The sequence below is a fragment of the Erythrolamprus reginae genome, chromosome 10 (assembly GCF_031021105.1).
Source record: "Erythrolamprus reginae isolate rEryReg1 chromosome 10, rEryReg1.hap1, whole genome shotgun sequence".
Classification (NCBI taxonomy): Eukaryota; Metazoa; Chordata; class Lepidosauria; order Squamata; family Dipsadidae; genus Erythrolamprus; species Erythrolamprus reginae.
Genome location: NC_091959.1, coordinates 14,329,105 through 14,344,003, shown reverse-complemented (window position 1 = coordinate 14,344,003; position 14,899 = coordinate 14,329,105). Strand labels below are relative to the sequence as shown.

At 44.2% G+C, this 14,899-nt stretch overlaps 1 protein-coding gene across 2 annotated transcripts in view; it reads left to right on the top strand.

The window, feature by feature from the left end:
- Positions 1 to 14,412, top strand: part of BLM (BLM RecQ like helicase) — a 33,089-nt gene extending 18,677 nt beyond the window's left edge. For both annotated transcript variants that reach the window (XM_070762392.1, XM_070762391.1), the window contains 8 exons: positions 1,814 to 2,009; positions 4,890 to 5,080; positions 6,516 to 6,657; positions 8,898 to 9,097; positions 9,308 to 9,500; positions 10,258 to 10,380; positions 11,536 to 11,734; positions 14,098 to 14,412. In XM_070762392.1, the coding sequence (XP_070618493.1) occupies positions 1,814 to 2,009; positions 4,890 to 5,080; positions 6,516 to 6,657; positions 8,898 to 9,097; positions 9,308 to 9,500; positions 10,258 to 10,380; positions 11,536 to 11,734; positions 14,098 to 14,263 (1,410 nt within the window). In that variant the 3' untranslated portion in view covers positions 14,264 to 14,412. The remainder of the gene's footprint in view (positions 1 to 1,813; positions 2,010 to 4,889; positions 5,081 to 6,515; positions 6,658 to 8,897; positions 9,098 to 9,307; positions 9,501 to 10,257; positions 10,381 to 11,535; positions 11,735 to 14,097) is intronic.
- The last annotated feature ends 487 nt before the right edge of the window (positions 14,413 to 14,899 follow it).

Below are 14,899 nucleotides of genomic sequence, written 5' to 3'. Positions count from 1 at the left end.
AACCTTTGGGGAAAAGTGCAAGAGGATATTAATAGGATATTAAATATAAATGGACGATTACTACGGAAATGGCAGTACAGTGATACCTCATCTTACAAACGCCTCGTCGTACAAACTTTTCGAGATACAAACCCGGGGTTTAAGATTTTTTTGCCTCTTCTTACAAACTATTTTCACCTTACAAACCCATCGCCGCCGCTGGGATGCCCCGCCTCCGGACTTCCGTTGCCAGCGAAGCACCCGTTTTTGCGCTGCTGGGATTCCCCTGAAGCTCCACTCTATGGGAAACCCCACCTCCGGACTTCCGTTGACAGCGAAGCACTTGTTTTTGCGATGCTGGGATTCCCCTGCTGGGATTTCTCTGCAGCATTGCAAAAACACAGAAGTCCAGAGATGGGGTTTCCCATGGAGGGGAACCTTAAGGGAATCCCAGCAGTGCAAAAACGGGCGCTTCACTGGCAACGAAAGTCCGGAGGCGGGGCATCCCAGCGGCGGCGATTTCACTGATGCTCCCTTCGCTGGGAAACCACACCTCCAGACTTCTATTGTCAGCGAAGCGCTCATTTTTGCAATGCTGGTATTCCCCTACTGGGATTCCCCTGCAGCATTGCAAAAACACAGAAGTCTGGAGGTGGGGTTTCCCATGGATGGGAGCCTCATGGGAATCCCAGCAGCGCAAAAACGGGCGCTTTGGCTGACAAAAGGGGTGAATTTTGGGCTTGCACGCATTAATCGCTTTTCCATTGATTCCTATGGGAAACATTGTTTCGTCTTACAAAATTTTCACCTTAAGAACTTTGTCCCGGAACCAATTAAGTTTGTAAGACAAGGTATCACTGTATTAGTAAAAAGTAGTGAGATGGGAGAATACAGAGAAATAAAACAAGCAGCGATAGAAAGCGCTCAGGCGGTAATAGTCTTGGGGTGGAAAGACGTGACAAAATGGACAATGCAAAATTGGACCACATTCAATTCGAGATTATGGATAAAAGGATGAATCCAATTAATGAAACTGATTTGCAACAGCTGACGGGGCGATGGGACAAGGTAAGACGATATATGGCGAGTAGGATCCGAGACCAAGCTATAAGAAACAAGTTGGAATCACTCTATAACAGTGATTTTCAATCTTTTTTTGAGCCGCGGCACATTTTTTACATTTACAAAACCCTGGGGCACATTGAGCGGGGGGGCGGGGGGGGCGGGCTGGGCTAAAAAAAGTTTGGACAAAAAAATTCTCTCTCTCTCTTCCTCCCCTTCGCTCTATTTCTTTCTCCCTCCCTCTTTCCCTTCCTTCCTCTTTCTTTCTCTCTCTCCATCCCTCTTTCTTTCTCTTCCTTCCTTCCTCTCTTTTTTGCTCTTTCTCTCTCCCTCCCTACCTCCCTCTATGTCTTTCTCTCTCTCCTTCCCTCCCTCTCTCTTTCTCTTGTTCTCTTTCTCTCTCTCTTGTTCTCTTTCTCTCTCTCTTGTTCTCTTTCTCTCTCTCTTGTTCTCTTTCTCTCTCTCTTGTTCTCTTTCTCTCTCTTTCTTTCTCTCTGAGCTTCACGGCACACCTGACCATGTCTGGCGGCACCCTAGTGTGCCGCGGCACACTGGTTGAAAAACACTGCTCTATAATATGTAAAGAAATGTTTCACTCTTGGGTTTAAATGATTTATACAAGAAATACCCCCAACTGGTGGTGGGGTATGATTGATTGTCTGGTGGTGGGCACAATCACTGAGCACATGTTATATGTTATATGTGTGTTTTATATTTTAAAAATCTATAAAAATACTAATAAAAAAGGCATCACTGTTTTATTGCCTTCCAGGTCATCTGTGCCACCATTGCATTCGGAATGGGGATCGACAAGCCTGACGTGCGCTTTGTGATCCACGCCTCTCTCCCTAAATCTATTGAAGGCTACTATCAGGAATCCGGCCGGAGTGGGCGGGATGGCGAAATCTCCCACTGCCTGCTCTTCTACAGCTACAGCGACGTGACCAGGCTGAGACGGCTCATCCTGAGTAAGTGTCATTTCACGGCTGGGCTTTTTCAAGCTCTGACGTGACAGCGGTCCCTTTGCCCATTCGCGATGCTGCTCGCTCCCAAAGGGTCCAGTCGGCTAACCGTTGAAAAGGAAAACCCTAAACCTCAATGGAGGGAATGTCTGACCGATGATCTTCTTTCCGTGCTTCTCTGCGCAAGAAGACCTTCGCAGAGCAACTCTCGCTGCCTGCCACTCCATCAAGATTCGGGGCCGAAATAAGATTGACTTTATCTTGCTTGGACCATTATGTCAGAGGCCATTACATTCCAGTGTGTCTTTTTTTAAAAATAATTTTTTAATTAGTTCAGTTTAATTTAGTTTATTTAGATTTGTATGCCGCCCCTCTCCGAAGACTCGGGGCGGCTAACAGCAATAAAAAACAATGTAACAAATCTAATATTAAAAAGTAATCTAAAAAACCCCAATTTAAGAGACCAATCATACCAACAAACATACCATGTATAAATTCTATAAGCCTAGGGGGAAGGGAGAAAAAAAATTCAATTCCCCCATGCCTGACGACAGAGGTGGGTTTTAAGGAGCTTGCGAAAGGCAAGGAGGGTGGGGGCAACGCTGATATCTGGGGGGAGCTGGTTCCAGAGGGTCGGGGCCGCCACAGAGAAGGCTCTTCTCCTAGGTCCCGCCAAATGACATTGTTAGTTTTAAATGTTAAAACATACAGACTGCAGACATACAACATAAAAGCAGTGTCCTGTGAAGGTGCACCCATCACCTGACAACATACATATATACCCCACCACCAATTGGAGGGTCTGTACTAACATCTTTAATATTCTTCTAAGCTGGAATCTGCGTTCTATTTACATATCAAAGAGTGATTCTAATTTATTCTTTATGGCTAGATCACAATTTCTAACCTCTCATCATTTCCCATCGTTCCATCAGTTTTTTCCATTTATTTTTATTATACATATTCATCCTTACCTCCATAATTTCAAAGCAAATGTGGTCCACCATGTACCGATACCAATTCTGTATCGTCCATTTTGCTGCTTCTTTCCAGCCCAATACAATGACTGGTTGAGCGCTTTCCAATGCTGCTACTTTTATTTCTTTAAATTCTCTTAAGTCTCCCTTTTTTACCAGTACAGTAGTACCTCTAGATACGAGCTGCTCTACATGCGAGTATTTCAAGATACGAGCCACGAGGGGAGAGACATTTCTGTTCTAGTTCCGAGCTGAAATTCAGGATACGAGCCGAGCGTCCACTAGGTGGTGCAGGAATCCTTGCTTTTGGTTATCTCGGAGGGGAAAAACAACTTGTTCTAGATACGAGTTGCCTCGAGATACAAGCTCCCTTATGGAACAAATTATGCTCGTATCTAGGGGTACTACTGTACTGCCATTTCTTTTGTAATTGTCCAATTAATATTTAACATCCTGTTGATTTCATCTTGCACTACTTTCCAAAATTTCTGTACTACTGAGCACTCCCAGAACATATGTATGAAAACTCCTCTCTCTTGGCATCCATGCCAACAGGTGTGTCATAATTGGGCTTTGACTTCTTTTGCCTAGAAAGTCAGCCAGAATTAGTCTGATTTCTTTTATTTCCTGTTTGATAAGGGATCTATGTCTATGGGGCAGTGATGGCGAACCTTTTTTTCCCTCGGGTGCCAAAAGAGCGTGGCCGTGCACTATAGCGCATGCACAAGGACCTACACCCATAATTCAATGCCTGGGGAGGGCGCAAACAGTTTCTCTTGCCCTCTGGAGGCCAGAAACGGCCTGCTATCCAACTTCTGGTGGACCCAGTAGGCTCTTCTTTTGCCCTCCCCAGGCTCCAAAGGCTTCCCTGGAGCTAAGGGAGGGTAAAACACCCTCCCGCATCCCCCGGAGGCTCTCTGGAAGCCAAAAACGCCCTCCCAGAGTCTCTGTTTGAGCCAAAAATCAGCTGGCCAGCACACACATGCACATTGGAGCTGAGTTGGGGCAACAGTTCGCATGCCAGCAGATATGGCTCTGCGTGGCAGCTGTGGCACCTGTGCCATAGGTTTGCCATCACTGATATAGGGTGAGAATTGGGAACAGTTTGGGTTTTAACAGCTAGGATATTTTTTTTTTAAAATGGAAAATACACTACAATTGACACTCCGTGGCTTGCATTGGCTGCCGATCAGTTTCCGGTCACAATTCAAAGTGTTGGTCATGACCTTTAAAGCCCTACATGACATTGGACCAGAGTACCTCCGGAACCGCCTGCTACCGCACAAATCCCAGCGACCGATAAGGTCCCACAGAGTTGGCCTTCTCTGGGTCCCGTCGACTAAACAATGTCGTTTGGCAGGCCCCAGGGGAAGAGCCTTTTCTGTGGCGGCCCTGGCCCTCTGGAACCAACTCCCCCCGGAGATTAGAATTGCCCCCACCCTCCCTGTCTTTCGTAAACTACTCAAGACTCATTTATACCGCCAGGCATGGGGGAGCTGAGATATTCCTTCCCCCTAGGCCATTACAAGTTATGCATGGTATGTCTGTGTGTATGTTTGGTTTTATAATAAGGGTTTTTAGTTGTTTTAGTATTGGATTATTACATGCTGTTTTTATCACTGTTGTTAGCCGCCCCGAGTCTATGGAGAGGGGCAGCATACAAATCCAATAAATTATTATTATTAATTATTATTATTGTCCCAACCTAATCTGATCCAGCAGGACCGCCTGATGGCTGGGAGATCTCCTTGCTCCAGGAAAATGGCCACAAAGTGGGTTCCAAGCCCTGCGGGTGTTTCTTTCCATCCTCACCAGGTTGCTCAGAAGCTTTGTGAAACGTTAGTCGCTTGTCCCAGGTCTTGCCCCCCTGGACCTTTTTCTCATAGGGGCCCCTCTGCTTGCCTTTCAGTGGAAAAGGAGGGCAACAGCCAAACCCGGCAGACCCACTTCAACAACCTCTACAGCATGGTCCATTACTGCGAGAACATCATGGAATGCCGAAGGATACAGTTGCTGGCCTACTTCGGAGAAACAAACTTTAATCCTCGGTTTTGTAAGGAGCACCCCGAAGTAAGTTGCGACAACTGCTCCAAGCAACAGGTAAGCAGTTCTGCCCCAAAGTTTGCCTCCAAACATCTGGATCAGGCTCCCCTCTGAGGAGTGGGCAGTTTAGAAATATTAAACATAGAAACATAGAAGATTGACAGCAGAAAAAGACCTCATGGTCCATCTAGTCTGTCCTTATACTGTTTCCTGTATTTTATCTTAGGATGGATATATGTCTATCCCAGGCATGTTTAAATTCAGAGGCTGTGGATTTACCAACCACGTCTGCTGGAAGTTTGTTCCAAGGGTCTACTACTCTTTCAGTCAAATAATATTTTCTCATGTTGCTTTTGATCTTTCCCCCAACTAACCTCAGATTGTGTCCCCCTTGTTCTTATGTACACTTTCCTATTAAAAATACTTCACTCCTGAACCTTATTTAACCCTTTAACATATTTAAATGTTTAGATCATGTCCCCCATTTCCCTTCTGTCCTCCAGACTATACAGATTGAGTTCCTGAAGTCTTTCCTGATAAGTTTTATGCTTAAGACATTCCACTATTCTTGTAGCCCATCTTTGGACCCATTCAATTTTGTCAATATCTTTTTGTAGGTGAGGTCTCCAGAACTGAACACAGTATTCCAAATGTGGTCTCACCAACACTCTATATAGCTATGCAGCCAAGCATCCTACTTGCTTTCCCTACCGCCTGACCGCACTGTTCACCCATTTTGAGACTGTCAGAAATCATTACCCTTAAATCCTTCCCTTCTGAAGTTTTTGCTTAAATAAAATATAAATATAAATAAAATTTTATATTTTTATTTACATTTTTATATTTATTTAAGCAAAATATTTATATTTTGCTTAAATAAAATAAAATATAAACGCTAAAGATAAATCTTCCTGGGAAGGGCTGAAAGAAACCAGCTAAGGAAATTGAACGGGTCCAAAGACGGGCTACAAGAATGGTGGAAGGTCTTAAGCATAAAACATATCAGGAAAGACTTAATGAACTCAATCTGTATAGTCTGGAGGACAGAAGGAAAAGGGGGGACATGATCAAAACATTTAAATATGTTAAAGGGTTAAATAAGGTCCAGGGGGTAAGTGTTTTTAATAGGAAAGTGAACACAAGGACAAGGGGACACAATCTGAAGTTAGTTGGGGGAAAGATCAAAAGCAACATGAGAAAATATTATTTTACTGAAAGAGCAGTAGATCCTTGGAACAAACTTCCAGCAGACGTGGTAGAGGTCTTTTTCTGCTGTCAATCTTCTATGTTTCTATGTTTCTATGAAGTTAGTTTTCCAAATGAAATTTACACCGTTTTTTTCTCATTATAGCTTTCTTCCTCCCCAAAAAACTATTATAAAATATTCCTATTGTAAGTTATTAATTACATTTACGTTACATTTCAATGGTATTAGGTGCTGCAATGTACTGGCTCATGTGAGAGACAGAATTAATCAAACTACTTTTGTTAGGCATACAAGTTAAGGAATGTGACCGAAGAAATAAAAAACATTGCGATGTTTGTAAAGGAATATTGTGGTGAAAAAGGAAGTAGAAATATCAAGAGAAATGCAGGAAGATATACCCTCAATATGATGATTGACATTTTCTTGGGTAAGTTCTACATTATACGTCTTTGTATATATTGTATATATTTGTATATATCTTTAACATTGGGTGCCGGATAGGTGGTAAAATGTTTTCTTATCCTCAGCTCGCCCCCTTTTGCCAAGGAAGGATGAGCGAGATCTCACACGCAGGCATTATCTGCTGCATGAATCCCAGCAACCAGTTAGGTCCCACAGAGTTGGCCTTCTCCGGGTCCTGTCAACTAAACAATGTCGTTTGGCGGGACCCAGGGGAAGAGCCTTCTCTGTGGCGGCCCCCGCCCTCTGGAACCAACTCCCCCCAGAGATTAGAATTGCCCCCACCCTCCTCGCCTTTCGTAAGCTTCTTAAAACCCACCTCTGCCATCAGGCATGGGGGAATTGAGATTCTTTCCCCCTTAGGCCTTTACAATTTATGCATGGTATGTTTTGTATGTATGTTTGGTTTTATAAGAAGGGTTTTTAATTGTTGTACTATTGGATTGTCACATGTTGTTTTATCACTGTTGTTAGCCGCCCCGAGTCCACGGAGAGGGGTAGCATACAAATCAATCAATCAATCAATCAATCAAATATACTTTTCGGTGAAATCACATTCACCATCATCAGGCTGAAGTTATAAGCTTCATGCTGCTGTAAATATAGAATTATAGTTATATCTATATCTATATTTATATCTATATCTATATTTATATCTATATCTATATCTATATTTACAGCAGCACGAAGCTTATAACTTCAGCCTGATGATGGTGAATGTGATTTCACCGAAACATCGAATTATATATATATATAAATTCCATGAGTATCCCATGTCCCCCTTTATCACTCTCCTCGTCTTCGGTTGGGGCTCAGGGTGAGGGTGCCTATTCACATGACAGAGATGGTGGGGTGGAATCTATGCCCTAGCAACGGCCATCCCTGCTTTCATATCTTGCCTTTTGGATGAAGTGGGCGTGTCTTTTCTCTTTTTCAGCCCCAAAGAAGCCAAGTGAATTGCCTGTGAAGGGGCTGGACAGTCCCTCTGGCTGCCCTGGCTACCTGCGTGGGAAGCAAGGAAGGATGAAAGGGGGGGATCACAAGGGGTCGGGTTCTCTTCCCCTTTACATGAGAAACCCCGAGAAGGGGATATATTCCAGGATGCTCAGTCAGCACACGCTGGCTCATAACAGGAGGTTTGATTACTGCAACGCTCTCTACATGGGGCTACCTTTGAAAAGTGTTCGGAAACTTCAGATCGTGCAGAACGCGGCCGCGAGAGCCATCGTGGGGCTTCCAAGATTCGCCCATGTTTCCTCAACACTCCGTGGCCTGCATTGGCTGCCGATCAATTTCCGGTCACAATTCAAAGTGTTGGTCATGACCTTTAAAGCCCTACATGGCATTGGACCAGAGTACCTCCGGAACTGCCTTCTACCGCACGAATCCCAGCGACCGATAAGGTCCCACAGAGTTGGCCTTCTCTGGGTCCCGTTGACTAAACAATGTCATTTGGTGGGCCCCAGGGGAAGAGCCTTCTCTGTGGCGGCCCCGGCCCTCTGGAACCAACTCCCCCCGGAGATTAGAACTGCCCCCACCCTCCCTGTCTTTCATAAATTACTCAAGACTCACTTATACCGCCAGGCATGGGGGAGTTGAGACACCTTTCCCCCAGGCTTTTTTATACTTTGTTTTATGTTTGGTATGAATGTGCTGTTTGGTTTTTTTAAAATAATGATAGGGCTTTATATGTTTTTTAATATTAGATTTGTTCCACTGCTATATCGTTTTTATTACTGTTGTGAGCCGGCCCGAGTCTTCGGAGAGGGGCGGCATACAAATCTAATAAATAAATAAATAAACTTCCCAGCTGGTTCTCCTCTTTCTTGTTCAGTGGCCGAGGTTTTCAGTCCTGGGTTCTGTTCTTTCCAAAGAAGAGCCGAGAACTTTCAAAAGGATAAGTTGGCTTGGCCACGAAATAGGCTATACAGTAGTACCTCTAGATACGAGCTGCTTTACATGCGAGTATTTCAAGATAGGAGCCACGAGGGGAGAGACATTTCTGTTCCAGTCCCGAGCTCAAATTCAGGATACGAGCCGAGCATCCACTAGGTGGCGCAAGAATCCTTGCTTTTGATTATCTCGGAGAGGAAAAACAAGTCTAAAGTAATTTGTTCCAGATACGAGTTGCCTCGACATACAAGCTCCCTTCTGGAACGAATTATGCTCGTATCTAGGGGTACTACTGTACTCTCCTCCTTTCCCTAGGTTCAAAATCTGCAAAGATTAAGTGTGGCCTCTTTGGCAAAGGAGCAGCCTACTCCCGCCATAATGCCGAGCGGCTTTTTAGGAAGCTGGTGCTGGACAGGATTCTGCATGAAGACTTGTACATCACTGCCAACGATCAAGCCATCGCGTACCTCCAGCTGGGGGAAAAAGCTGCTGCTGTGCTGAATGGCTACTTGCAGGTGCGTGACTGCAGACCCAGCTGCCCCTTGGCATGCGCTGGGGGCTGCTGCGGAAGGGTCCAGAAGAGCAGAAGAGCAGCAGGGCCTGCTGAAAAGGGGCTTTCCTGGTGTCAGCCACCAGTCGCGCTGCACAGTTCCCTCTTTGTTCTTCTCTTGTCAGCAGCATTTTTATCTTTAGTGTACACCAACATGTCTCTTCATGCCCTCCAGGTGGAATTCTGTGAAACTGAAAGTGCCAGCAATATCCGGAAGCAGAGGGCATTGGAGACCAAGATGTCACTACGGGAAGAGATGGTTAAGAAGTGTCTCTCTGAACTCACAGATGTCTGCAAAAACCTTGGAAAAGTGTTTAATATCCACTATTTTAACATTTTTAACACTGCCACGTTAAAAAGAATAGCAGGTAATATATAGAGATGTATATGGCTGAAGCGTAGACATCAGAGAGTTATTGTTAATGGCGAGTATTCTGAGCAGAGACAGGTTACAAGCGGTGTGCCACAAGGGTCTGTTCTGGGTCCTATTCTTTTTAATATGTTTGTGAGTGACATAGGGGAAGGTTTGGTAGGGAAGGTTTGCCTATTTGCCAATGACTCTAAAGTGTGCAATAGGGTTGATATTCCTGGAGGGGTCTGTAATATGGTAAATGATTTAGCTTTACTAGATAAATGGTCAAAGCAATGGAAACTGCAGTTTAATGTTTCCAAATGTAAAATAATGCACTTTGGCAAAAGGAATCCTCAATCAGAGTATTGCATTGGCAGTTCTGTGTTAGCAAAAACTTCAGAAGAGAAGGATTTAGGGGTAGTGATTTCTGACAAAATTGAACGGGTCCAAAGACGGGCTACAAGAATGGTGGAAGGTCTTAAGCATAAAACGTATCAGGAAAGACTTAATGAACTCCCTCCCCCATGGCTTATAAAATTTATGCATGGTATGTTAGTATGTATGATTGGTTTCTAAATTGGGGTTTTAAATTAACTTAAATATTAGATTTGTTTACATTGTGTTATTGCTGCTGTTAGCCGCCCCGAGTCTGTGGAGAGGGGCGGCATACAAATCTGATTAATCAATCAATCAATCGATCTCTTCTTGAAAGAAGAAGTTTGGTGTTGCAGATGCCAAGAAAGCTGTATTGAGATTTTTTTTCCCCTCCGCAGAGACTTTGTCTTCAGATCCAGCAGTTCTGCTTCAGATTGATGGTGTCACAGAGGACAAATTAGAGAAATATGGAGCAGAAATAATAGAAGTGATGCAGAAGTATTGTACAGACATGCTACCAGGTATTTAAGACACTTCATTTACCTAATGCATAGGCTGCTCACACTGCAACAGTACTTTGCTAAAAAGTTAACTTCTGCTGACTCTTCCTTTTTTACTGACACAGCTCAGTTGCTTCCGTCTAGACAAGGTTCTCAAGTATTTTAGTGGCAGTCATGCTAATGGGAGCCCTTAGGCAGAAACGCTGTCCGAACTAAGAAAAAGGGATTGTGTTAAGCAGCGGTGCCCAAACTACGGCCTACGGGCCGCATGCGACCCACTGAGGCCATTTATCCGGCCCGCGGGTGAGTGACAGGAGCATTTTCCATGAATAAAATGCGGTATTTTGTTAGTAACTAATATCAATCACCAAAAAAGTTGCAAAAGTTTTTTTTCTAATTTTGTCATCCAGTTAATTAAATTTCCTCCTCAAAAAAGTACAACACCAATTATATTTCTAACTTATTAACCATTATGCCAAAGTGCTTCCTACTTTCTTTATACATTTTTCTATAAGCCAAGAAAACCTTGTACAGTGTTCCCTCGATTTTCGCGGGTTCGAACTTCGCGGAACGTCTATACCACGGTTTTTCAAAAATATTAATTAAAAAATACTTTGCGGATTTTTCCCCTATACCATGGTTTTTCCCGCCCGATGACGTCATATGTCATTGCCAAACTTTCGTCTGCCTTTAAAAAACAATTTTTAAAATAAACTTTAATAAATAAACATGGTGATTAATAATCTAAATGGTTGCTAAGGGAGTGGGAAATTGTAATTTAGGGGTTTAAAGTGTTAAGGGAAGGCTTGCGATACTGTTCATAGCCCAAAATAGTGTATTTACTTCCGCATCTCTACTTTGCGGAAATTTGACTTTCGTGGGCGGGCTCGGAACGCATCCCCCGCGAAAATCGAGGGAACACTGTATAGTCAATCAGATGTTAACAAAAGAAAATTAAAAACAAAACATAAACAGACTTCTTCCCCCCCCCCCTAAATAGTATGTTCCCATTTTGTTTTTTACTTTAAAATAAGGTATGTGCAGTGTGCATAGGGGTTTGTTCATAAGGTTTTTTTATAGTCCGGCCCTCCAACAGTCTGAGGGACAGTGAACTGGCCCCCTGTGTAAAAAGTTTGGGGACCCCTGGTCTTAAGGAAGTCGGGTTTTTCTCCACAGGGGAAAACAAGTTTCTCAGAGCCACAGAGACTGATGCTAGCAGGTATGAGAGTGAAGGTGAGGAGGAAGAAGCAGCGCATACAACGTCCAGCTATTTCCAAACCAAAAATGGCAAGGGAAGGAAGAGGAAGAAGTCTAATTTTTTTAGAGAATCGAAGAAGAAAAAAGGGTCTGCGGGACAGCAGGCTTATTCTAAAAGGTATGTTTTCCGATTCTTCATAAAGGTTGGATAAAACTGTGACATCATGCTAACGAAGCACCTTTTGACTAGTTCATCATGAAAAGTTCCGTGGAGATATCCACTAGCAGGCCTGCGGGTTGAATTCCGACATTAACTCTGGAATTCTGTGCACGTACACACACCCAGCAGCCACACAAATATAAATACCACATGAGCGCTGCAGCTTCAGAAAAGGTGATGAGAATGAAACTCTCACTTAGAAACATAGAAACATAGAAGTCTGACGGCAGAAAAAGACCTCATGGTCCATCTAGTCTGCCCTTATACTATTTTCTGTATTTTATCTTCGGATGGATATCTGTTTATCCTAGGCATGTTTAAATTCAGTTACTGTGGATTTATCTACCACGTCTGTGGAAGTTTGTTCCAAGGATCTACTACTCTTTCAGTAAAATAATATTTTCTCATGTTGCTTTTGATCTTTCCCCCAACTAACGTCAGATTGTGTCCCCTTGTTCTTGTGTTCACTTTCCTATTAAAAACACTTCCCTCCTGGACCTTATTTAACCCTTTAATATATTTAAATGTTTCGATCATGTCCCCCCTTTTCCTTCTGTCCTCCAGACTATACAGATTGAGTTCATGAAGTCTTTCCTGATCCGTTTTATGTTTAAGACCTTCCACTTTTCATACTCTCTGCTGGTGTCACTATCTATCTATCTATCTATCTATCTATCTATCTATCTATCTATCTTTATTTATTTATTTATTTATTTATTTATTTATTATTTAGATTTCTATGCCGCCCCTCTCCGCAGACTCGGGGCGGCTCACAACAAAATAAAACAATTCATAACAAATCTAAATTGTAGTTTAAAATATTTTAAAAACTCCATTTACTAAACAAACATACATACAAACATACCATTCATAAATTGTATAGGCCCGGGGGAGATGTCTCAGTTCCCCCATGCCTGACGACAAAGGTGGGTTTTAAGGAGCTTACGAAAGGCAAGGAGAGTAGGGGCAGTTCTAATCTCTGGGGGGAGTTGGTTCCAGAGGGCTGGGGCCGCCACAGAGAAAGCTCTTCCCATGGGGCCCGCCAACCGACATTGTTTAGTTGACGGGACCCGGAGAAGGCCCACTCTGTGGGACCTAATCGGTCGCTGGGATTCGTGCGGCAGAAGGCGGTCTCGGAGATATTCTGGTCCAATGCCATGAAGGGTTTTAAAGGTCATAACCAACACTTTGAATTGTGACCGGAAATTGATCGGCAACCAATGCAGACTGCGGAGTGTTGGAGTGACATGGGCATACCTAGAGAAGCCCATGACTGCTCTCGCAGCTGCATTCTGCACGATCTGGAGTTTCCGAACACTTTTCAAAGGTAGCCCCATGTAGAGAGCATTACAGTAGTCGAACCTCGAGGTGATGAGGGCATGAGTGACTGTGAGCAGTGAGTCCTGGTCCAAATAGGGCCGCAACTGATGCACCAGGCGAACCTGGGCAAACGCCCCCCTCGCCATAGCTGAAAGATGGTTTTCTAATGTGAGCTGTGGATCGAGGAGGACGCCCAAGTTGCGGACCCTCTCCGAGGGGGTCAATAATTCCCCCCCCCCAGGGTAATGGAAGGACAGATGGAATTGTCCTTGGGAGGCAAAACCCACAGCCACTCCGTCTTATCCGGGTTGAGTTTGAGTCTGTTGACACCCATCCAGGCCCCAACAGCCTCCAGACACCGGCACATCACTTCCACTGCTTCGTTGACTGGACATCTTTCCCTTCTCCATGTGCAAATGACCTTTTAAACTCTGTGGCAGGAACCCATGTTTAAGTTTAAGTTTAATCAGATTTGTATGCCGCCCCTCTCCGCAGACTCGGGGCGGCTCACAGCAATAACAATATAATGTAAAACAAATCTAATATTTAAGTTAATTTAAAAAACATCACAAATTAAAACCAATCATACATACTAGCGTACCATGCATACATTTTATAAGCCTAGGGGGAGGGAACATGTCAATTCCCCCATGCCTGACGACAGAGGTGGGTTTTAAGGAGCTTACGAAAGGCTAGGAGGGTGGGGGCAACTCTGATATCTGGAGGGAGTTGGTTCCAAAGGGTCGGGGCCGCCACAGAGAAGGCTCTTCCCCTGGGTCCCGCCAAACGACATTGTTTAGTTGACGGGACCCGGAGAAGGCCAACTCTGTGGGACCTAACTGGTCGCTGGGATTCGTGCGGCAGAAGGCGGTCCCGGAGATATTCTGGTCCAGTGCCTTGAAGGGCTTTATAGGTCATAACCAACACTAATTTTTTTGAAACAAAAGATACACCAGTTTATAACCCTGTCTAATAGCCCGTTTGTTTTCCTCTCTTTCCAGGAGTCACAAAGCCTGTAAAAGCGCATCCTCCAATTCTAGAAGTTCCACGTCCTGTGTTTTTCCTGGGCAACCAGGAGCTGGCAAGAGGCCTGGAATCATGGCACCGCCACAGCCTCAAAGCAGATCATACCTTAAACCTTCTTACGTACTTTTGGGCTGCCCTTAAAAGGCATTTTCATTTTTAGAAATGTTATTCAGCATAAAAGTATTAAATATTTCACTGACTTTTATATTAAGTACTCATGTTTTATAACTTGCTTGTACATTAAGTAAAGCGTTTAAATTAAATCAGTTCTTGTGAGCTGCTGCATAAAATAGCTTTTTTGAGTTGTGGATATGAATCCCCTAAATATGAGATGAATATCCAGGAGGCGGGAGACCTTTAACCAGTGGATATTAATATGTTTTATCTGTTGTGTTGACAGCAATCAGCAGCAGCCCTTTTCAGCAAGAGAGCTTGGCAAGAGATTGCCTGCTGGTTACCATTCGTGGGAGGGAGGGATATCTCCAGGACCAGAACCGCCAAGGATGAGGGATTGGCTGAAGGCCGGGGTCAGGGAAACAGTCAAGCTCAGTGGACGGAGCAGAGGGGGGACCCAGAGGTGGGCTGCGAAGGTAGAACAGTGATGTGTGCTCGCCTCCGTGGCTCTGAGTGCTAGTGGAGTGCAGCACAATTCTGCTGCACCTGGGCAAGTAGCGAAATTGCATCCAGACATGCAGGTGCTAGCGGAGTCCAGTGCAATTCTGCTGCACCTGGGCAGGTAGCGAAATTACATGTGGAGACACAGGTGCTAGCGGAGTC